This window comes from Serinus canaria, chromosome 2 (assembly GCF_022539315.1).
Source record: "Serinus canaria isolate serCan28SL12 chromosome 2, serCan2020, whole genome shotgun sequence".
NCBI classification, from domain to species: Eukaryota; Metazoa; Chordata; class Aves; order Passeriformes; family Fringillidae; genus Serinus; species Serinus canaria.
This window is the reverse complement of record NC_066315.1, coordinates 128397805-128421138: the sequence shown is the minus strand read 5'-3', so window position 1 is coordinate 128421138 and position 23334 is coordinate 128397805. Positions and strand designations below refer to the sequence as shown.

Sequence of the window (23334 nt, the reverse complement as noted above, 5' to 3'; positions counted from 1 at the left end):
TATTTTTACCTGTGTGTTTTATTTTCCTGATGGCCTTATTATGGGGGGGCACCAGATCACAAGAATATTGCTGCCTAATTGCCAAAGCAAGAAGGGAAAGAAGGTCTCTCTCACACTGCATGCAGCCAGCATTCACAGAAAACTCCCCCATAACAGCATCTTTCAGCTGAAGACTTAGATGAACGTTTCAGCAGTTTACATACACTAAAATTCAATGCAGTCTGGAGAAGGAAAAAGATTTAAGGCGGAGAAAAAAGGTTCTCAGCATTCAGACTCATAATTCCTCAGCAACATTATGAACTTTGGTAATTTTTTCTCCCCTGATATGTTAATGCTGCTGAAAAACTGTATCTGAAACCAAGAGACCATTACTCAAGTTGGACAGAAAGGTGCCAAGAAAAGCAGCCAGTTATGCTCCTTCTTCAAGGCTGGCTCACTTTCTTCTACAAATAAGTGGCCCAGAGACCTGCACCCCGCATACCTACTGCTCTCTGTTGGGCTTTAAACAAACTTCAGTAGCACCTCTACTAACAGCTTACGTGGATAGAGGCCTGTAAAACTTAAAGCTGCCTCGTTTGGCCTTATGCCACACTTGGAAGCAAACATCAGGGAGTGACTTACCATCATAGCTGTAAATGAGACACTCCATGTAGCCAGCAGAATGCGGGTGGTCATTTTGGTCCCCGATGTTCACGGTCAGCGTGTTGGTGGAGCTCATGGGTGGGATCCCGCTGTCTGTGATCAGGATGGGCAGGTAGAACACCTTGTGCACCTCCCTGTCGAAGGTGCGCAGGGCAGTGAGCATGGCACTGCCGTTGTGGAAGTCCTGCAGGCTGAAGCTGGTCAGACTATCCAAATCACTGAGAAGGCTGAAGGAGAAAGGGGCTCCGTTCACAGCAGTGTCCCGGTCCTTGGCATACAGCAGTGTGGAGGTCTCATTCATTTGGACAACCTGTGGAGAAGCTGTGTTTTCCCAGACCACTGGGTTATAATGTGCCTCGAACTCTGGCCCATTGTCATTTACATCCTGCAGAGTCACTAAAACAGTGGCACTGCCAGTCAGAGGGGGCTGTCCCATATCAGTGGCAATCACAATGAGATGGTACTGAGCCACTGTCTCATAATCCAGCAATCCTGCAACCATCAGCCACCCATCACTAGCTAAAGAGAACTGGCCACCTGGATCAGACTTGTTTAGCAGGTGGAAAGAAAACCTCCCATTCAGGCCAGAATCCAAGTCAACAGCAGAAACCTGAATAATTTTGGTGCCAACTGGTACATCTTCCTCAAGTGCAGCCACTTCATAGAACTGGGGATAGAAGGCAGGAGCATGATCATTTGAGTCCTCCACATAGATCACACAGTGAGCGATGCTGAAGAAATCCATGTCCTCTGCTTTCACAGTCAAATTGAATACCCTCTCATGAGGTTTCTCAAAGTCAACCCCTTTGCGTAGTCGGATAAACCCACAGTTGTTGACTTCATCTGTCTCTATGGAGAACTTACGGTCATTGTCCCCATCAACAATGCTGAATGTCACCATGGCATTTTCTCCCTCATCTCTGTCCACAGCAGACACCACTGCCACCTCAGTGTTAATGCTCGCATTCTCGGAGACAAATGCTGTGTAGATCCTTTGCAGGAAGACTGGAGCATGATCGTTCACGTCAGTCACCAAAATAGTGGCGGTGCCTGTCCCAGTGAGCCCTCCTCCATCTCTGGCCTCAACCACCACTAAATATTTGTCTTCCTTCTCACGGTCCAGGGACCCAAGCACTGTAGAGATAGTGCCACTAACTGAATCAATTGAGAACAAGTTCAAATTAATCTCATTTTTGACGTTCTGAATGATACTGTATGTTAGCACAGCATTTATACCAGCCTTGGGGTCATCGAGGTCCACTGCTGTCATTTCCATGATAGGAGTGTCAGCTGGAGAGTCCTCAGGGATGTGGCCCGTGAAACAGCCGTCTGACACACAGAGGAAAAGGGGTGCATTGTCGTTCACGTCCTTCACTTCTATGATCACATCTGCAAAGCCAGTCAGGCCCTCTCCGCCCTCATCCGTCGCAAGAACGAGAAAGCGCCACGTCGATCGCTTCTCCCGGTCCAGCCTCGTGTGTGCGCTGATCTCACCTGTGTTCTCATTGATGCTGAACTCACTGCTGGCTCCCTGTCCGTGCAGGGAGTAGCTAATGGCAGTTTGATCTGCTGCTTGGTCAGGATCTGTTGCAGAAACCTGGAACAAGCCACAGCAGGCAGGGGTTTATGTTAAAAAAAAGGGAAATCACGCTTCTTTTATTGATGGCAGCTGCTACAGCGCAGGCTAAATGAACAGCGTGCATTTTAACAGCAAGCATCTATTGGCTTGAGTCATTCAAGTACTCTTTCAATAAATATCATGTACAGCCTAGAGAAACAAAACCAGGTCATTTCCACAGACTAGTACATTCTACTTCTCCGTGTATTTTGGATAAAGAAAATATTATAGGAAGAATCAAGTGAAAATAATAACAGTTCTGCTCTGCAAATATTTCTTGTGAAATTTTTGGAGCTGGAATACAAAGGCAAGCAGAGGCTGACTCTCTCTGTTTACAGACTGCTGTGAAAAAAGGCCATACATCCAAGTTAATGGTCAGCATAGACCAGAGAGAGCTCCCAGCTCCTGATTTGCATCAAGGGATTGTTTGGGAGATTGCTAGTTGGGCGTACCAAGAGCTGCTCAAACAACAAAACAACGAAGGTGATTGAGCTGGAGTCAAAGAACAGTCCCTGGTAATGTTTATTTGGTAACATAAATTTAACCATTACATACATGAAGTACACATGCCAACCATTCTGTGCTTATACAGTCACTCAAAATGTGCCAAATCTTATTTTTAAAGGAAAGTTATCACATTTTTCAATACTTGGAATCACATAATTTTAAAATCAGTTTGGAAAAGACCCTTAAGATCAAAACCAACCGCTATTTATGTAGGTGAAGAGAGCAAGCCCACCACAAAAAATTATCAGGTTTACTTTATTCTATTCTTTACAGAGAGTTGCCAGATAAATCCTAATACCAGGCCTCACCCACCCTAAATGTACTATCTTTTTGGATTTGACTGAATGCATGGGACTGAGCTGGACACAAAGCCAGGTTTTACCCTGCTTTGTGGAAAATGCTTTACCTTTAGGACAAGTACGGGCAGATCAGTGAGCTCCTCCAAGACAGTGCCCTGGTATTCATTCTGAGTGAAGACTGGTGCTTCATCATTCTTATTGACAACATTGATGATGATAAGAGTGTGGTTTTCCCATTTTCCATCAGAAGCTACAAGCCGGAGCTCAAAATGTTGTTCTTGTTCATAATCCAGAGGCTGAGCAATGAAGACAGTTCCAATCTCAGGTTCCACATCAAAAACCCCTTTCACATTTCCTGAAGTGATCTGATACCTTAGTTTGGCATTTGCACCTATAAGAGAAAGAAACAATTGCCTTCTGTTCACTCTATGAATGCTCAATCCAGCTATGCACAATGGACATGTATCCAAGAGAGACCTTATTTTCCAAGACTGTTGTGGTGTGTGTATGTGTGACATAAAACATAAAAATATACACAGAATGATCTGTGTATGAAATTTGAAGGTTTTGTGTGTGGTAGATGGGAAGCTAGGTTTGCATTTATATTTACAAGTATAATTCACAGACACAGACAAGCACCTGTTGATTGATAATGGAGAAATTGTGTGCCTCTAAAATATTGTGTATTCATTTGCCAATAATAAAAATTTAACATACTATGAAAATACAATAAGCTACTTTTATCAATGTTCCCTAAGTCTCTTACTTCAAAGGCCAGTATTCCTTAACTTTTTTTAAACCACTTGGTGGTGCTAAGAAGTAACAGAAGTCCTCTATTTTGAACAAGAATTCATCTTAGACCATCCCATCTGTGCAACAGCAGTTGTTTGCTGCAAAACTTTTAGGAGCAACAACAAAACTTTTTGGAACAACAACAAGTAGTTTAGTGCTTCCTGTTTACTTACTTGGAAAGGTAAAAAACATATTGCATTCCAGTATACAAAGTCATTTCCTAAATTAAATAGGTGAACTGCTAGGAGCAAAAAGAACATTTACCTTTTTAACTTGTGAGTCAGCTGTGGATGACATGACTAGAGCAATATGGATGGCTAGAAAGTGAAAAGCTGTGCTCATCATAAATGCTTGGAAGGACTTGGCTGCCTTTGCAGCAAAAGCTTGAGCATCACTTGCTAGCAGCTTTTGTCAAATTCTCCCAAGTGCAGCAGCTGGTTTCTTTACACCTCCCCCATGGGCACTGAGGCACAGGCATTGCAGCACTGTCCCTGAAAGGAATGGCCAGCTCTCACCTGCTCCCAGCAACACATCCCTTTGGCTCTCATTTGGGCTCTGTCACCAGCTTGCCTTCTTTTAACCAGTAGATTTGTTTCTTCAGCAAGTTGAGCTGGACCAGCTCACAAAAGTAACCAAAATGCAAAGACAGGGACTGACTAGTGGTACATGCTGTTGGACTGGATCTGCCCATCTGGTGTCACCACACTGTAGGGGCAGCTTCACACCATCAGAACTGGTGTCAGTGGGAGCCCAAATGGAAGGTCTGACTTTCCCTTTCTTCCTGACTTCTTTTCTGGCCATGCCATCCCATGTTTTCCTCTGTTTGTCAGATTCTTCCTTCCATAAATAAAGAATATTTAACCCACTAATTCACCAAAAAGCATATATTTGATTTTTTACAATAGTGGGAAATAGAACTGACTTCTAGGGAGATCTTGAAAGCACAGGAGTCAGGAAAAAACAAGCATGTGCTCTGGAAAGAGTGAGTATAAAGTTATAGCAATGTTGTGACTCCAGCTGACTTCATTCTGCCCCAAAGACATTGCCAGCTATCTTAACCTTTGCACTACAAACCTGAGCACCTAATTAAAGAAAACGTTCACATGCACCCAGAACTTCTCTGCCTACTTTTCCAGGTGTTTGAAATTGTCTCCTGAGTGCAGAGAGCTGTTTGTCCGTCTAGTAAGTAGCCCTATACACATTAACATGAAAAGGATTTAAAAGGACACGCAGGGCCCACTCACCCTCATCGTCGTCCTCTGCTGTGGCTGTCACAACAGGACTTCCCACCTCCCTGTCCTCATCTATGCTGACCTCATACACTGACTGAGGAAAGGCAGGGGCGTTGTCGTTCACATCGCTGACAAAAACCCTCACGTAGGCTGTGTCTAAGGAGGAGCAAGAGGAGCACAGAGTAGAAATGGCAGAGGTGGAACACCTTGCATTATTCCAAACAGCTCACATACCTGCCAAGCCTATGAAAGTTAAAAAGACCAATATAGAATTCCTTCTTAGTTTTACCTGTGTTGGGCTGCCCATGAATACCAGGTCTGGCAGATTCTGATAAGTCCTGAGACTGAACTTCAATCAAGTAAGAGGCTCTTTTCTCTCTGTCAAAAGATGCCTGGGTGGAAATAATTCCTGTCTCAGGTTCAATGCTGAAGAACTGATAATCCTCATTAGCATCTTTTAATATTAAGTAGTGAACCTAAAAAGGAAATCATTAGAAGAGGTTACATTTTCAATTTTCATTTGTATGTCCTAGTGCTGTGACCTTCCCCTTCCTAAGCAGCCTCCTGGTTCTGTCTGCAAAGTAGCAACATTCTGAAGAAGACAGATTATCTGAACATATTTTTCCCATGTCTTTTGTTTATTTTGATATAAAAAGTGCAGAATTCTCAAACAGAAGAACATCTGTACCAGTGACATCAAGGCCCATCAAGCTCTGTGTCTAATTTCCAGCAGTGGCCAGTAGGAGCAGTTAAGAAACTTCATGAATAACAGAAGGAGAGAAAATGTATGGACTGGCATTTTCCCTGGTGTCTCCTCAGCTTCCAGTAATTCACTGTGCTTCTAAACTCAAAAAAAAAAAAAAAAAAAAAAAAAAAAAAAAAAAAAAAAAAAAGAAGCAACAAAAAAAAACCCAACCAAAAAACCCCCAAAACCCCCCAAAGCTTATAATTTGGGTCCTGTTCAATGAGACTGAACAAATGAAAACCTCCACCAATGAAAGCTATTCACATTTTTCCCTTTAATAAAGGTCATTCTGTGAAAAAACACCATTTCCATCCCCACTCCCAAGTTATGCCCAGAGCAGCACCAGCTGTTCTACCACACAGATTGCTCTTCAGAAGCTACAAAATGACAGTTCCAGAACAGCAGAGTTCCCAGGGTTTCCACTAGTTAGAGTTTCTTCACAGAAGAGCTAGTAGGATTTTTAGAATGGCTCAGGAAAATACAAAGAAAATGAGCAATTCAGAATTCTGCTTTTTCCTAGGTTTGGGTCATTATTACTATGATGGTCAAATGCTGGTTTGACCAATGATGGTATTTAATTGACCATATTTAAAAGGCTGTGAATAACTGACAACAATCACTGATGGTCAATTAAAAAATGAGCTAAAGAGATAGGAGGTTGAAAACATGTCCTGCAGCCATACTCCCATGTCTTGTCACAGGAGCAACCCTGAGAATCATGCAGCAGTGCTTTGTCATGGTTGCTGGATCAGCTGCCATGCTGCAAGACCCTGAGATCACTTCTGGCATCTTCTCTGCCTGCATCCCATGAGATGAACACCAGCCACAAGACAGACAAATGCTTGACAAGTGCTGTAAGAAGTGCTGGTGGCTCATTACCCTGCCATCAGCTGACTGCACATTCTCACTAATTACAGTACTACAACTTGAGTTTTGTGAGGAAAATAACTGGATTAAGGTCAAACCTCTCCATGTAGGCCAGAATCCAAGTCCACAGCTAACACCTGAACCACGGATGTGCCAACATCAGCTCCTTCTGGCACAGACACCTCGTAGTTAGAAGACATGAAGAATGGAACATTGTCATTGACATCTGAAAAAGAAGGTGATGAGGATCATGGTAAGAAAATACTTGAACACTTTTTAGTTTACTGTGGGGTTTTTTGGTATTTTCCCCGCAGTTGTGTTTTGCTTGGAGGACGAACTTACACTGATTATAGGAATAAGCAATCCTGCTCTGGGTTTTCCCATTCTCCTGGTAGCAGTCAGGAGACATTTTATAGACACTGGGCAGTAGTGGCTAATGATTTGACCAGAGATGTACTAAGTCCATGAATGCCAGGACAAGAGGGCTTTCATCCACAGCTAAATTACTGAAAAAGGATTTTTTCTTGTGAGCAGAATGAAGTTTCTGCCAAGTTCTGGTACCAATAACTGCACTACAGGAAAAACCTTTTGGGTCAGGGTCCATAACCTATAATAAGGCTCAGACACTGCCCTACAGCCTGGGGGGGGGGGGATTTGCATTGGTGCATCATGAAAGAAAGACAGGACAACACTGGGATAAAGTGAAGCAGGAAAGTTGGATTCCCTTTCAAACTAGTACCCCATTCTCATCTCCATGGTGGTGGGCAAGACAAAAGTTTTTGCTGGAGACTTCATTAATTCATATTTTCATCTGAATGTCTGCCTAACAAAAGTAATTCCACTAATCCTGTAAAAAGCAGGGATTTATAGTTTTATGTGGATCTAGTGGAACAGAGCCTTATGAAAAGATCCTACTATAAGGAGGTTTGGATCAAATTTTTGAAAATTGCACTTATCGTAAGGATCCTTGCAGTATGCAATGGAAAATACTGAATGTAAAAAAAAACCCTAAACAGATATCCAACACAAACCCAGCCTATCTGAGCTGTTTCTCTTTCTATAGCTCAGAGTATTTCCAGTAATACTTATCTCCTTTCAATAGCTTGGGAACAAGTACTAGATTTTTCCTCCTTTTGAAAGAAAATCTTTCTAAGTACCTTTACAGAACCAGGCACACTGCTGCCTAAACATTCAAACAGCCCAATTTTGCACTATCACATCTCCACATTTGATGGTTGTACTTAGGAATTGCCTCAGACAGACCTCTTTAATGACTGCAGAACCATTTACAGTATAGAAATGTACAAAGCATTCTGAGGTGGCTTGGCATTTCATGGATGTTACCTTAATTCATGGCATTATACTAAAAATAATAAGAATATTTTTCTGAACAGCAGCAAAGCTTACCTGTTATATTCACACAAACAGTGGCAAAGGAAGCTAAAGGAGTCATTGCTACATTTTGTGCCCGGACTGTCAGGGTGAAAAACTTAGTAGTCTCAAAGTCAAGTGGTTCAGCGACTAGAAGAGAAGCAGATCCATCAGCTCTGTTTGGCTTCAGATAGAAACGAACTGGCATGTTAGTCTCTGGAACTTGACCCTCCTCCAGGTTATACGTAACCCTGGGATCACCAAGAGGGGATGTGGCTTTGATGGTCTGAAGAAGAAAAGAGCCACCACATACATTCATGAAGCACGGGGTTGCAAGTGTTAGGTGTTGTGTTTGATGGCAGAAACATACACACATGTATGTTCTCCAAGAACATACACGCCTGTATGACTCTGGTAACAGAAAAAATAGAAACATTTACAGAGCTGAGTTTTATTTTGCAATATCTAGGACTGGTGCACGTGTTAAATCAACAAGAAATTTATCTGCCTGTAAATGTGCCAAGCCAGAACTGCAGCACAGCTATAGGAAAATCCCTCCTCTCTCCTCCTTCCAAAGCAAAACCGATCTGTAAGGAGACCATTTCTCCACTGAGTTGTACATTTTACTCAGCAAGTTACAGAAGAAAAACTCAAACCCTAAATTGTTTTCAAGTGCTTGAATATTACATGAAGGAGGAGGAAGGCAGGAATTATGTGGCAATATATAGAACACTTAGTCTTCTGTCCCTTCTGGTTTGAGTTATGAGAGTCCAAAGCAAACTATGTCACTCCACGCTCTTGTGCTAACTGAGAAAAGCTTTAAGAAAGACACAAGCAGATAGCACAGCCCACTGAGGATGAGGATGGAGGAGTGAGGAGTTGGCTCTTGGAGGGAACACTCAAGAATTTCCTTCTCTGGCAGTACATGAGTCTTGGTCCTGTGGAAGCACACCTAGAGGGCCATTAGTGCAAGAATTCACTGGGAAAACTGCTGCCAGCTGAAATGCCACCCTACTCTGTGACAGGTACACCTGACAAACTTTAATGGGTACAGAGCAGTGAAGCTCATAAGGGCACAGTGCAGTGCAGTAAGGCTGCAGAGCAGGCATCCGTGAACTTCTGACCTGGAGCATAACAGAGGAAGAAGTTGAAATGGAGAGGGAGGGAAGTAATCAAGCTTTTAACATACCACAATCTTGGTGTCACGAATGGTGTTTTCAGGGATGGTTACCCAGTATGAGCTCTGCTCCCACCGGGGTGGCTGGCTCAGTGCACTGGTGACAGTCACTGTCAGCTCCACGGTGCTGCTTCTGTTCCCCCCGTCTGTCGCTACAATATAGCGGCTGATGCGCATGGTCTGGGAAACAGAGGCACAGGATACTTGAAAACTATTGCAGTTAACCCTCTGCAATGGATTTGAGGGGTTGGAGTCTCACATTACCTGGGGTAGTGGGCTATTCACATACACCCAGCCTGTGCTGGGGTTGATCTGGAAGTATTCCAGCTGATGCTGGAGCATTGAGTATGTGACAGCAGCATTCACACCCTGGTCACTGTCGTGAGCTGCAACTCGGAGGAAACTCATCCCCACTGGAGTGTCTTCGCTGAGGAAATCTTTGAAAAGACAAAGATACTGTCAGCAGATCTGCTCTGGTTTAGCAGGCTATATTTGTAAAGAAATATCCCTGTAAAACATCATTGTTCCCTTCATGGGAGATGAAATGTTTCTGTCCTGAAGCAGGTTATAAACTACGGTCACCAACAGTGTCTATCATTCTCTTTTAGCTTCCCCTTCCCTCTCCCCTGCCACGTTGGGTTGTTAAGTGAGCTGCTGGTGATGCAGATTTACTGACACTGCTGCTGCCAGCACTGGTGCTGCTCCATGCCAGGGCTGGCAAGCCCCACAGCAGCTTGCATGCCCACTGCTTTGGATCACAGCCCAGCCTGCTGGGCTCAGCTCATGATAAAAGCAGCTTGGTATCAAAGGGAATTCTGTGTGAATTGAATTAATCTTGAATATGAGTGGTGCCAGCAGCACTGCCAGTGGGAGGCACTAGGTAATTGCAAAGCACAGAGTCAGGTCACAGCAAAGATTCCTCCAACCCCCCAGTGTTTTGGAAAAGCTGCCCAAGGCAAGGGCAATGATCATTTCATTGTGGTATGTCTCTTTCCTTAGGTTTTCACTCCCTGTGGCAGAGGTCGTGTCTTTCTAAGCCTGTAGTTCTAGAGAGACCAATCCTCCTTTGACCTGCTCACATAATTGTCATCTAAAGATCTGGTGGCAAAGTCACGCATTTGAAGAGCCCACTGCACAGAAGAGTAATTAATTTTGTCTTCCTAAAGCCTGATTTCTGGAAGGGACACCAACAAAATGGTGGGAAATCATGAGCAGTCATTTCCTGTTCCCCTCCACTCTGTGAAGCACAATTTCATATGAAACCATCGCATCCCTGCTGTCTGTCTCTCTTCCACACTCATCTTTACATTACACTGATTTTTGGTCCAGCTCTTCCCTCTGTGCTCGGCCATCCAGTCCCAGCTCCTCTTTCAAGTAGCTCTGTGTGCTTGCCTGTGTTTTTGAGCTGTTTCCTTGTACTAAGGCTCCACCAGCTCAGTGTATTAAAACTGACAGTGGGAAGGCTGTTGCAGTTGGGTTTAGGCAACCCAGTCAGTCTGGTAATTTGTGTCTTGTTCAGAAACTATTTCATATCTTTGATCTCCCTTATATGTGTGTCCTTTAGCATTTTTGATGTGGCATAATCAGAACTGCACACTACTTATGGAGCAGTCATGTTTTCTGTTTTGGTCTTCTCCTTTAATGTCTACAGCGAGTAGTAGTGGAGCAGTACAACTTTAAACAGCAGCAACCACTTGCTTCATGAGCAGTAATTTGAGATTTAATTGGCTTCACTTGTCCCAGTGTCATTTAATTGTCCTGGGATTCTTGTCTTTGGTATGTCAGTAACAGACAAAGCTAATCTCACAATAGATTTACCAGCACTAAGATAGATTAATGAAAATTGAATTAACTGCCATAAATCACTGTAAAATTCTCCTTTTTTGTGTTTATGCTTGTGTGTATATGTGTGTGTGTGTATTTATGCTGTCTTTAACAGGCAAATTCAGTTAAATTGCATTGTAATAAAAAAGACAAAGTTACTTGGAAGGGTGGTAGTCTCTCATTTCACGTGCTTTGCTTGCTTCTGACATGACTTTAACTTTTACTGTACCATCCCTACTACTGTTTAGCATTTCTTTATTGTCTGTTTTGCAGACAGATGATAAGATGCATGGCTAAATCAGGAATTTAACCAACACCCTAGTGCTGAGAGTTAAGAACCATCAGTTTCCAGGATGAATAGAAACCTATGACTAATGGCCTTTGATCTTGTTAGGGAAGAAGCTATTTTTAATTCCGTGACGTTCAAGCATTGATCACTTATGTAGAGATGCTGGGAAAGTGCTGGGCATAACGTGACCTCATTATCTGCAGGTTTGCCATCTCAAAATGCTGCCTTTGCTTCAGAACCTTTGCCAGTCCCTCTGTTCATGAAACAAGAAAAAAAAATCTGCCTGCTCCCCAAAGTGGTGAAGCCACCATAATTACAAATGCAACCTCTCAGCTTCACAGCTTTTGAAAAAGAAGAATCCTGGGCAGTTTCACCTGAAGGACACATGTGATGGTAGAATAGAAAGGATCATCTTTGCACAAAAATTACCTCTACCTCAGGGACTGTCTGCTCTGCTCAAAAATATTTCTCTCCAGAAAGATCATTCCTACTCAGCTTCTCAGTGCTGCTCTGGCCAGGTTTGCAGAAGACACTGGTAAGATTGTAGAAATGGCTATTCCAAATCTAGACATTTTAATGGATTTGGCACTCAGCATTAGTCACTACAAGATACTTTAAAAGGTGCAACACAATTTTCCTTCTGTCCTTGTAAATAAGTCTGAAGTGTGGATGTATATTCAGCATATTTCCCAGCAGGTCACTTCTTATTAAGCTCCTAAAATATAAACATCCAACTTATTTTTGAATTGTTCTAAAATGCTGGCATCTGTGATGTTAAAGACAATTTTCGTATAAGCCATCTTCATTTTAACAGGGCATTGGGCACTGCTTTGCCCTCCACGACATTTCCACGCCAGTGGCAAAAAAACTCCAAAATGAAGTTGTTGGCAGATGTACCAGTAACAATTTTTTTTCCATTTTCAAGCAATTATGCAAGGAAGGACCCGTTCCAGTCCAACAGCTAGAGATTATACTCATGACTTGTGGATGACATGCAATGTAGAGAGTCCAAGTGTAATGAAATGCAGGATTCTACTGGAGAAGCATCAAGTCAAATTAAACAAAAGACTGATGTAAAGCATATCATGTGGGGATGAAAAAGGGAATGTCACCAGGTCAAATGGGAAAAGCTAGCTCAGCAGGACAGACAGAGCAGGTATTGGCTCCCAGCCAAAGGCAGCCTAAAAACCAAGGATTCTGTGCTGTTTGACAAGACATAAATGCAACTTCAGTCTATTCAAACAGAGATACTGTGCTACAGAGACACAGATGACAGTTGTACTTCCAGTCAGGGTTGATGATTTCCCAGCTAGGATGTCATGTTTTGTTTTTTGGACATCAAATAAAAATTCAGTGAGGAAAAAAGCTGGGCAAAGAAAATCTGCAAAGAGAAGGGATCAGACCTGCCTCATCTGTAGGAGTGAAGTATGTCAATGTTTTTAAGAGAACTGCAGTGACTAAAGAGCACTGGTTAATTCTGCTCATTTCCACCGCTGATGGGTTAAACAGTAACTGGCTTAGTGGGCAACAAAGGAGGATCAATCCCCTAACAAGCTGACCACTGCTACAAGGAATAACCTCCTAACAAGGTTGCCGTGGCAGTACTGGGACAAGCAGTTAGTAACACTCACACTGATAGCGGCTGTTCTCAAACTTGGGGTCGTTGTCGTTGAGGTCAGCGATGAGGACGGTGAGCTGGCACACGCCGATCAGCGGCTCCTGAGCCTGGTCGGTGGCAGTGACAGACAGAGTGTGCTCCCTCTGCTTCTCCCGGTCGAAACTCTGTGTGGTGGTGATGACTCCTGCAAACACAGACACCTCCTGTGCTGCCTGTCACAGCCTCAGGACTGGATTTGCAGAGAGCAATCTGCACATCTCCTGCATAAAAGGAAGCTCTGACTGTGTGCAACACAGCTGTGAAGCTTGATCCTCACTGACTCTGCAACGCATGTCCTGGACTAGACCAGCTCCAGTTCTCTCGTCTCTCCTCATGTGCCACCTTTTTCCTGCTGCCCTGATAAGAAGCTCAGTCTGAGTATCTTGTTATCTCATGGCTCATGGAGCAGAGAAGGACTTTCTCCCTCTCATTGAAGGCCCTCTCTAGGTTTACTCCAGTGGTAGTCCAAGTAACTGAATCAGCTCATTATTACTTTGAGGAAGAGTCACACCACAGAAGACACAAGTGATATGACCAAAGTAACCTCTGCTACAGGAGTTGGAGACTGTCTCATTGAACAGATTAAAATTGGGTAAAATCATATAGTGGATAAATCAAACCATTTTCTCCAAATCTTCAGGTTTTTCTCCCTACTAATCAAGTCTCTCCCTACCTCAGCTATTTTCTTCTGATTAGCAGATTTCAAACTGGTCTTCTTGAGGCCATTTCTAGACCTATTTCTCTCCTATGCTTGGGGTTCTTCAGCTCTGTTGTAGTCCTTTCCAATCTTCTGCACAGTCCTGGACATAACAATATCCCATTTTCCTATTTTGACTATAGAAACATCAACAACTACATAATATCTTAATTTGAAATAAATTGTATATAAAGATACTGTTGCCCTGTTCTGGTATGAGGGTTTTGCCTGCAGTGCACTGAATCTCCTATTTGTGCACAAGATGAGAAATTGTGGCCACATCATAGGGAAGAATAAACTTAACCTGTAGAAGCCACGCTTTCTGCTTTGCATTTTTATAGCTACCCTTGATCCAAATAGGAAGGTAAGTGATACAGAATACATTTTTATCCTGTTTAATTGGGATTTGTTTCCCTATTTAATTTGCATTTGGGATCCCCAATAATAAGAAAGATGTGGATCTATTGGAGTGAATCCAGAAGAGGGACATGAAGATGATCAGAGGGTTGGAAACCTCTCCTGTGAAGACAGACTGAGCTGGGATTTTCCAGCCTGGAGAAGATGGTTTACACAAGATCTGGAGAGGGTCTGTGGGCATGTAGTGATAATACAAGGGGTAATGGCTTTAAACTGAGGGAGAACAGGTTTAGATTAGGAAGAAATTCTTTACTGTGAGGGTGGTAAGACACTGCCCAACACAGGTTGCTCAGGGAAGCTGTGGAAGCCCCATCCCTGGAAGTGTTCAAGGCCAGGTGGGCCTGGGCATTGGGCAACCTGGTCTTGTGAAAGGTGTCCCTGCCCACAGCAGGGGTGCTGGAAATAAATAATCTTTTAGGTATTTTCCAATGCAAACCATTCTATGCTACTATGATTTGAATCACTGCAACCTTCATTAAAGCTAATCTAATCTAATCTAATCTATAGCATGGGTATTTACATACCCTGAGCATTTTCCAGTGTTTATCCTATAAACTGTCAAAGCTAACCCTGCAGTTACATGGTTAAGCATGAATGTACTGATACAGCAGCATTTTCATCACAATACAATGTCATTTTAATTTTTTCTTAGTAACCTGAAGCTACTGACCTGTGTCTGGGTCAATGCTGAAGCCAAGGGAAGCTCCATCTCGGTGCATGAGCCCGTACTTCACCTCTCCATTGATGCCAAGGTCTGCATCATAGGCTTCCACCTGCAGCACACGTGTGCCTGGAGGCTGGTTCTCCAGAACCCAGGTGCTGTCACTGTAGTAAGCGCACTAAAAACACACCCAAACATACGACCCTAAATATTACACAGAGTCACGTGAATCTGCTGCACAGTGTCAATATTTTTTCCAGCAGGTCCGGGAAAAACTTGGTAGGAAATCACTACTATTACTTATGCACACAAAGAAATCGATCTCAATGGGAGAGGAAGGAAAAAGGAGGATGAAGATTTTACACTTCCTCTAGGAAGAGAGCTGTCTTCTGTTCACTTACAAGTTCATTCTGCTCTGCACACACAGACCCTTCAGCCCACCAGCAGCCACCAGTAGCTATGGAGACTCTATTACCCCAGTTTAACATAGATGGGAAAAGAATATCTGCAGAAAGACATCTTACCTCTCTAAAGACAGGCTTGTTGTTATTAATGTCATTAACTCCTACAATAACCTCAGCAAAACTGCTGAGAGGAGTGGGTCCCCCTGAGGCATTGTCATCTATGGCAGTGACATTCAGGGTGTACTGTGGCCCTTTCAGTCTGGGTGGTGGACTTCTGCGGAGTTTAATGATACCTGAATTTGGAAGCATAAAGTGTCATGTTAATTTACTCTGTAAACACGCAAAATCAAGTGAGCATCACATTTCTCCATCACTGTACTGCTGGCTCAGTTTGTATTTTGGTTGCAAAGCACAGTAATTCATTATCTTAGTCTGCACAGGCTTGGATGAGGATCCCAGGCTTTGGCTGATAGTTGAACAAGCACCATATCAATGAACTAATGCTCACTGATACAAAGCATCCCCATTTACGGATTATATAAATAGGGAGCTTTCTTATGGTTCTTGACATACAGGTGGGACAGAGTCAATAGAGATTAGACAGCAAATAACTGAGTTCTAAACCCTCTTTCCTTACCTTTCTGGCTATCCAGCTCAAAGTTGCCCTCCTCATTGCCCCCTGTAATCAGATAGAGCAGCCCATCTCCATCAGGGTCCTCTGCCCGAACAGTAGCCACCAAGGTGCCGGGACCAGCGTCTTCCGAAAGGAAAGTCCTGTAACTGATGGACACAAGGGAGCAATGGCAGCACACAAAGTATCAGAATAACCATCGCCCTGTTAGCCATCAGCAACATTATGCACTCATTATGAATGGTTTTTAAAAAGCTTTGGGCAGGCAACCATGGAAGCTTAAATTGGTTCAAGATATGACTTAGGTCTTCTTTGTTCAACGTTTGGTACTTATTTTAGGATTGTAATCCTGTACTTTCAGTATACATAATTTTGAAGGAGGATATCCTTTGGAGGATAACAATATGCACCATAATACGTTGTACTGTAAAACAGGATCATCTATCTACTAAAGTTGAGAAAAATGACTAGTATCTGCCATGCAGTGTTTCTTATGCCCCAATATATTAATGGAAAGCATCAGATATTACAGAGATTAATGTAAAAGTATTTAATTCGGTAAATAAATCTATGTATGTTTTGTATTGAAAATATGTTCAGACTTCAAAATTGTGCAAAGAATAGAACTTGTCTTGATTGAGGACAGGAAAGAAAATGGGCTCATTAAATTAACTTACAATACAATCTTCTGATGCTAAAATTAAATTTTAGTAGCAGTTTGCTAACTAACAGATTTATTTGTCACCTATTTATACATGGATAATCACTCCGAGACTGAGGAGTCAACACAGTCAAAATCATTCCCTGCATAGACAGGTCTCTGATTCATTCTTTTCTCTCTCTATAAATTCAATATACTGATATCACAAATGATGTAATTTTTTATATATAATCTAGAAATGAAGGTCCAACTCCTAAAGCCTTTCTGTATAGAAATTACCCTTCAATTTCACCGGCATTTACATTTGCACAAAACAACAAGTGACCATTTAGCCAAGTGCTATTAAGGCTGCATGTCAGAACAGCATCCTTTAGGAGCAGAGCAGGTGTTGAGGGTGCCTTACAGGGCCTGGGAGAAGACAGGAGCCTCATCATTGACGTTGGCCATGCGGATGCGCACAGACGCCGTCCCCGTGCGAGGGGGGTGTCCTCTGTCCACAGCGATCACCACAAACTCGTACATGTGGTTGGCTCGCTCAAAGTTCAGCCTCTGGTTAGAATTGATGACCCCGTGACGTGTGATGGAAAAATCAGTGCTCTGGATGAAGTAAGAGATCTCAGAGTTGGAGCCAGAGTCGCAGTCTGTTGCAAGCACTATTAGAGAACACATTTAACAGAACAGTCATACTGCAAGGGAGGTTTGATTATGCTGTTTGCCACCAAGACAACTCTGTTTTTTTGTTAGTTTTTGAGAACAGGCATCACCTAAATCTGTTTCATCCATAAAAGTTTTTTTTGTTGTTTTTTTTTCTGTGTTGTTGTTGTTTTTTGTGGTTAGAGTCTGGGAACTTAGCAGGAGGCTGGGAGTGAAAAATCAAAACCACTCTTCCCTCTGCTCCAATCCAGCCTGAGTTATCTCAGCCAGATGGATTTGCAAGAGAGCTGTGATCCCAGCACTGCACAAAATGCTTTGCACAAATAGCAGTTAACACTGGTAATAAGCACACAACCAGTATGGTTAACATTACGTTAGTTAACATTATCAGTCATAAACTGGTTCCTCACTCTCTCCAGGAATGCTATGTTCAAATTTAATTACCTCCCAGATAGTTATATACTTTTTAATGACCTGGTGCTTCAAGGTACAAAGAGTGATTAAACATTCCTCCCCAGTAAGTGTTTATTCAGTACTCTGAGTGTCCCATCTGCTCAGGAGCCGCAAACCAGCACAACAAAGCATCAGAAGTGATTTTTTAGAGCGGAAGCTCACCTCTCCAACTACCTTGCAGTTTTTCTAGCCTAACAATGAGGCTTCCCATCATACCCACACTGGTAATAAAAAAACTCCTTATTCTACCAATAGGATCCATATGCAGCCACTGTGGTAGCACACAGCCATGTGGAAGCAGAGCAGTGATTGCAGGGCATGGACACCCCAGCAAACAGCTGCAGCATCATCCACAGAGAGGGGGCAGAAACAACCTGTCTCTATTAGAATACTAACTCAAAATAGGAAAGGAGCAGAGAATGATTTCAAAAGTACACTGAAGAACTGTTCTACTTAGTTGCAAAAAATTTCAACTGCATCTGCCTGTGGAAAGTTACTCACTGTTTACAAGGATATTTAGAGTGGTTGGAACATTTTGTTTAAAATCTCTTCAAATCCTGCTATGAATAAATGTTTGTGTTACAGACTACAAAATCAAGGGCTTTAGTGTTGATCACTCTCTTGCTGCACTGACTGACAAAATATATTAAAAACTCAAAGACTAAAATGACAGTGATTTAAATCTGTCAAATATAGTGGCTAAGTATTGTTTTCAGAAAGGCATGCAGAACGTGAAAACCTTTTCTGATTTGAAAAATTCAGATTTAATCTACAGCCATTAGTGAGCCATTTAACCATTCACAGAAATACATTCCATGTGCTTGTCGATATGCTTCTGTTCCCCCAGATGTTTTCTGGCAAGTAGGGAAAGTGGTGCTTACTTGTACCTGACAGAAATGTGCCTTACTTCCCAATAGCACCTGGGAATACCATTCCCCTCCATTTCATTCCATCCTGGAAACTGGTGTGCATTGCAAAGGATATTTTAGGGATCATATGCCAGCCACAAGCAGCTCTGTGCTGGCTTTGCACATGTTCTGAACTAGCTTAGTGCAAGCTAACTCTGGCTCAAAAGCAGACTGAGCTCAGCTACAGCTCCAAGCCTTGTTCTGCTGGCACAGCGATGCAGCTGGAGGCTGAGGGTCCTTCTGAGAGCACCCTCCGTGCTCCAGACTTGGTGTGCTAAAATAAAAGCAGCTGAAAACTGAAACCTACATTCACATCATCCACAGTTTTAACAAAAGCATTTATCACACTGCCTTTCTCATTGCCACCAACAGCTATAGACATGCCCAGAATGGCAAAAGCTGTCTCATATTTGCATTTATTTCTGTTTGTGGGTCATTCTGAGGCTGCAACATCCCATCCCTCAAGGAGCTACAGTGAGGGTAAGAGCTCTTTCTCTTTTATCCCTGAGATACTTGCCTTGGCAGTCAGAGTTAGTGGCACAAGTCTCATCCTGCACACGGTACAGCTTCCTTGCAGCTGCTGACTACCCTGCTCAGCCCTTCCACAGCAAGTGAGTCTTCACACACCCATTTCCACTGACTGGCACTATACTTCCACCTGACATTTTCTTTTCTAAGATGGCTCTTACTCTTGAAATGTATCCCATGTGGCAAGACAACAACATGGGATGCAACTGCACAGCTTTGATATTCTGCTTGCTTTGGACATGGGGCATAAGTTTTTTCCCCCATAAGTGGAATTTTGATGAGCTTTACAAGTCCTCTGGACAGAAGAATATTCATCTCTTTAAGGAAAATCACATGCTTAGGAATTTTAGTATTTGGTTATTCTGATCAATATCTTTCTTCCCAAGAGCAATTAAATCTAAAATTAAGTATGACGAGCTCTGAACTCTCTTTGCAAATGTTTAAAGAAAGCAGGCCCTGCAGCCCCCTGACACAAGGGAAGCTAAACTTGTTACCACCTCTGCAACCTGCAGAGCTCAGCCCCAGCTTTGGGAAATTTCCATTTTCATCTTTTTGCTAAGTCTTGCCTTGGCACATACTCATTTCTCAGAGCTCATACCCCCTGAAGTCTTCTATCAGCATACTATTTTAGCCTCTAAAAATGTCACCTGTGCAGTCATGGTTTATATGCAAGTGACACATGGCCATGTTAAAAACAACAAATGTGGGATGATGACTGGTAAGCCAAAGCCATAAATATAAGTTCACAGGCTTTCAAAATATTTTTCCTTTGACACTTTGCAAGTCAGTTATACAGCATTAATGCTCATTTGACAAAACTAGCTGCCCATTTAAAAAAGCCCAGTTTTTTTTCTTAACACATTAAGGAAAGTAAAACTAATTACAGCTGGTTCTGGGACAAAAAAGATGGCCAGGATGAGTTAAAAGACAGCTGCAACATTTAAAGGAAATTAAGCCACTTCCTATCAGCTGCTTTAACTACCCTTGGATAGCACAGGATCTCTCCTTGGGCACAGTACGGTGATCCTCACCTGAAGACACTCACAGCTCTACTTCCAGGACACCTAATAGTCATCCACAGACTGCCAGGAAAGCTGCCATCCACATCTTACCAAGGCAGTGCCTGTGGGAGACAGCCCTTCCTCATGGCCAGACCACGGAAAGGTAACAAGCTAGCAGGTCTGTGGCAGGACTGGAATGAGAGTGACAGGATGGTCCCCACCTTGCAGAAGAGACGTGCCAACAGGAATGGTTTCAGGAACATTGTCTCTGCTGTAAATGGAGCGCTGGAACTCAGGAGAGCAGTCGTTTTCATCGGTGATATGGACCATCACCTGAGGAAAAAGGACACACTGAGAGTGGATTTGAGCTTCTACACTGCTGAAAGAGCACCTCTCTCTGGACACTACAGTGGCAGTCACTGCTTTTGCTGCTGTCCCATCCTTACCCCTCTGATGTTATTCTTCTCACACTACTCCTGCAACACAGAGAAGTATTTTCTCCTCCACTCCCAAGAGGGGAGGCAAAGCAGCCAAAGAGTAATGACATGAGGTATTTGCAGAGCCCAGGTGTGAACCCAGATTTCTGCCTGTACTACAAGGCTCCCCCCTGCCCAGCATCCTCATGAGTGTCCTGGGCTATCCATCTGTGTAACTGGTCCTGGAGCAAGGAGTTGCTGACCATGGAGTGAAGAGATTCCTGTACCTCAGTCACACTGCTGAGAGTGCTCTCAACTTCCATGGCTTTCAGAAGGAGGTGGTAGAGGTGGTGCTCACTCTCGTAGTCCACGGGGTGGGTCAGGCTGAGCTCTCCACTTTCTTGCCTCACCCGGAAGAGCCCAGAGGGGTTCGTCAGGAGAGTGTAGGAAAGAGGCTGGCTCTGGAAAGAAACAGCCTCAACAACTGCTACTCTGCAAAGAACGAGAGAACAACCCTTTGCTTCAAAACAATAACAACAAAAGCTGTCTCCTCAGCATCTAGAGGAGGAGGATAGGATGAGGAAATGTGTCTTGCTCACTCTCTGTCAATACTTGGCTCAGTTTTGTATCCAGTCTGGAAACCCCTTTTGCTACACGGAGCTCATCTACCTTCTCTTCTCTCACCAAATTTATTCACTGACATAGTAGTACGGAAATAAAAACCCATTTCAACCCCCACTAGCACTAAAACATTTTTTTTTCTTCCCTATTGTAGCCTTTTAAATACTTGACAGCAGTTACTGGTTTACCCCCAGTTTCTCAGTTATTCAGGAATAAGTGACCTACTATACTTCTGAGTTTCTCTGTAGTTGTATATTTAGAAAAGAAACGGGTTTAGACATAGATGGGAAACTCATGGAGCACAGGGATTTCCAGATCCTGCTGTCCACCTTGGCAGGATATCAAAGGAATATTTGCCTCCCTACTGTGACTTATGTTTTGAAGCTCCACCTCTCACACCAGTCTTTCACCAGCATAAAACACATTTAGCTCATCTCACTGAAAGCTCCTGTGAAGTAGAGAAATTTCCCTCCTCCTTCTCATTCAGTCTCTCTTAAGGATTGGTGGCACATCTCCAATAATTTTTTCCTAGGTCATCAGTTTATTTTGAGGTTTCCTGATCCTTAGAGGCCTTATGGCACTGTTCCACCTGCTCCTTAGAGGCCTTAAAGCCCTTTCTCCTCTCAAGTAGCTGAACAGTGACAATAAACCCAGAGCCAGCTGGAGAGCATCTCCCCGTTGTGGCTTGGCTTAGCCACTCTTCATGCAACAGCAGAGCCCCTTGGAGACTGAGCTTTATCTATTTCTACTTCACACTGCTGCTGTTATCTCAAGAGTCTGGCAATGACTTGTCTTTCTAGAAATGTAAATACAAGTCAAACAGGACACAAACAACTCCAGATCTGGTTAATTAAAAGACTGTTTTTCAAGCACCTGTTTAAATCACCAGGAGATGCATAGCCAGGAGTTTGGCTATTCTAATTCACGATGCAATGCGCTAAAACCCCAAAAGCATTAAAATAATTCCAGCATCCCAGACTACATGTGACACGTGGAGACTCATGTCACACTGGAGAAAAATCAAAAGAGGCATAATTTCTTTGGAAAACACAACATTATTTTTAAAGTGTGATAGACAAATGAATATGCTTGGCCTTAAGAAGCAAAACCACAACAGTTTCACCCTGTTGTGCTCTGTGAAGCTCCTCTCAGACTGCGGGAGGGAGTCACCTAAGCAAGTACAACTCACTTTTCTCCTGCTGGAGTGTTCTCAGGGACAAACACGCTGTAGGACATGTTAGTGAACTGCGGAGGTCGGGGGCCAGCCAGGATGGAGACGGAGGCATAGGGGCTTCTGTTGCCCTGCTCATCAGAGGCTTCCACAGTCACCACATACTCCTTGTTCCACGTCAAAGGCAGACCAGTGGTCACGATCATGCCAGTGTCCTTATCCACTCGGAATCGCTCTTCACCACCTACCAACACATGCACAAAGCTGGTCTGACTCGTGCCCCACACCAAGAACATTTACACCTTCACCATTTCAAGGTAAGCCACCCACAACTCATCCACCTCTGTCCTTGTATGTACTTCATTTTTTCCTTTCCAGTTGTCCACCTTATCTTTCACTCACACTGTTTTGTTGACCAGCAGTTTAAAAGAGACGAGAACAAGTAAGAAATGGAGCCTTGAGCTAACAGCAAAGCTGCCATGAATTTCAAAATAAGCAAAGAAAATGACAAGAAAAAATATTCCCATCCACATAACTTTTACTTACAGCACATCCAGCTTCTACTTGCTGTACTTGCTGTATCTTTGATCTTTATTTTCCCCAAGGGAAAAATCTACCCATGAAATTATAAAATGGGAGCTTGACAAAAAGCATCTGCAACTGAACAGAATTTCACCTTTTTTGTTTTCAGACTAGCCCTACCTGCAATGAGTGTGTAAGTGATGCCAGCAGTGGTGTTTCCAGGGCTGCTGCAATGTGCAGTGAGCTGGTAGACGAGCGTGCCTTTGCGCGCATCGGGGTCGACGCGCGCCAGGTACGGGTACGGGTACATGGCCCAGGACAGCAGCTCCTCTTCTGGAGCAAGGAGAGTCACGTGGCAGAGGTACCAGTCATCATCTGCAAAAGACACATGGATTTCTAGACAGCTTGGTCACCAACTTAATGTTAAGATCTTACCCATTAGTATCTGCAAACAAACTGAGAAGGAAGCTTCCGCTGCAAAGGACACGTAGAGATTTAATCACAGTATTTTTTACCTCTAGGAACACCTATATTCAAGCCTTTTTAATTCACAGCAAGTCACTAACAGA

The 23334-nt window shown here is 43.2% G+C and overlaps 1 protein-coding gene across 1 annotated transcript in view; it reads right to left on the bottom strand.

Annotated features, from left to right (window-relative positions):
- LOC103816442 (neural-cadherin-like) overlaps positions 1 to 23127 on the bottom strand; it is a 41332-nt gene extending 18205 nt beyond the window's left edge. The window contains exons 1-17 of the mRNA XM_050971592.1: positions 22946 to 23127; positions 22262 to 22487; positions 20739 to 20943; positions 20257 to 20368; positions 16895 to 17144; positions 15837 to 15979; positions 15320 to 15492; positions 14805 to 14973; positions 12995 to 13165; positions 9515 to 9687; positions 9263 to 9430; positions 8110 to 8359; positions 6801 to 6928; positions 5380 to 5566; positions 5103 to 5246; positions 3174 to 3457; positions 622 to 2239 (exon numbers count right to left, since the gene is read on the bottom strand). Of these exons, the coding sequence (XP_050827549.1) occupies positions 622 to 2239; positions 3174 to 3457; positions 5103 to 5246; positions 5380 to 5566; positions 6801 to 6928; positions 8110 to 8359; positions 9263 to 9430; positions 9515 to 9687; positions 12995 to 13165; positions 14805 to 14973; positions 15320 to 15492; positions 15837 to 15979; positions 16895 to 17144; positions 20257 to 20368; positions 20739 to 20943; positions 22262 to 22487; positions 22946 to 23075 (4531 nt within the window). The 5' untranslated portion in view covers positions 23076 to 23127. The remainder of the gene's footprint in view (positions 1 to 621; positions 2240 to 3173; positions 3458 to 5102; positions 5247 to 5379; positions 5567 to 6800; positions 6929 to 8109; positions 8360 to 9262; positions 9431 to 9514; positions 9688 to 12994; positions 13166 to 14804; positions 14974 to 15319; positions 15493 to 15836; positions 15980 to 16894; positions 17145 to 20256; positions 20369 to 20738; positions 20944 to 22261; positions 22488 to 22945) is intronic.
- Positions 23128 to 23334: the final 207 nt, after the last annotated feature.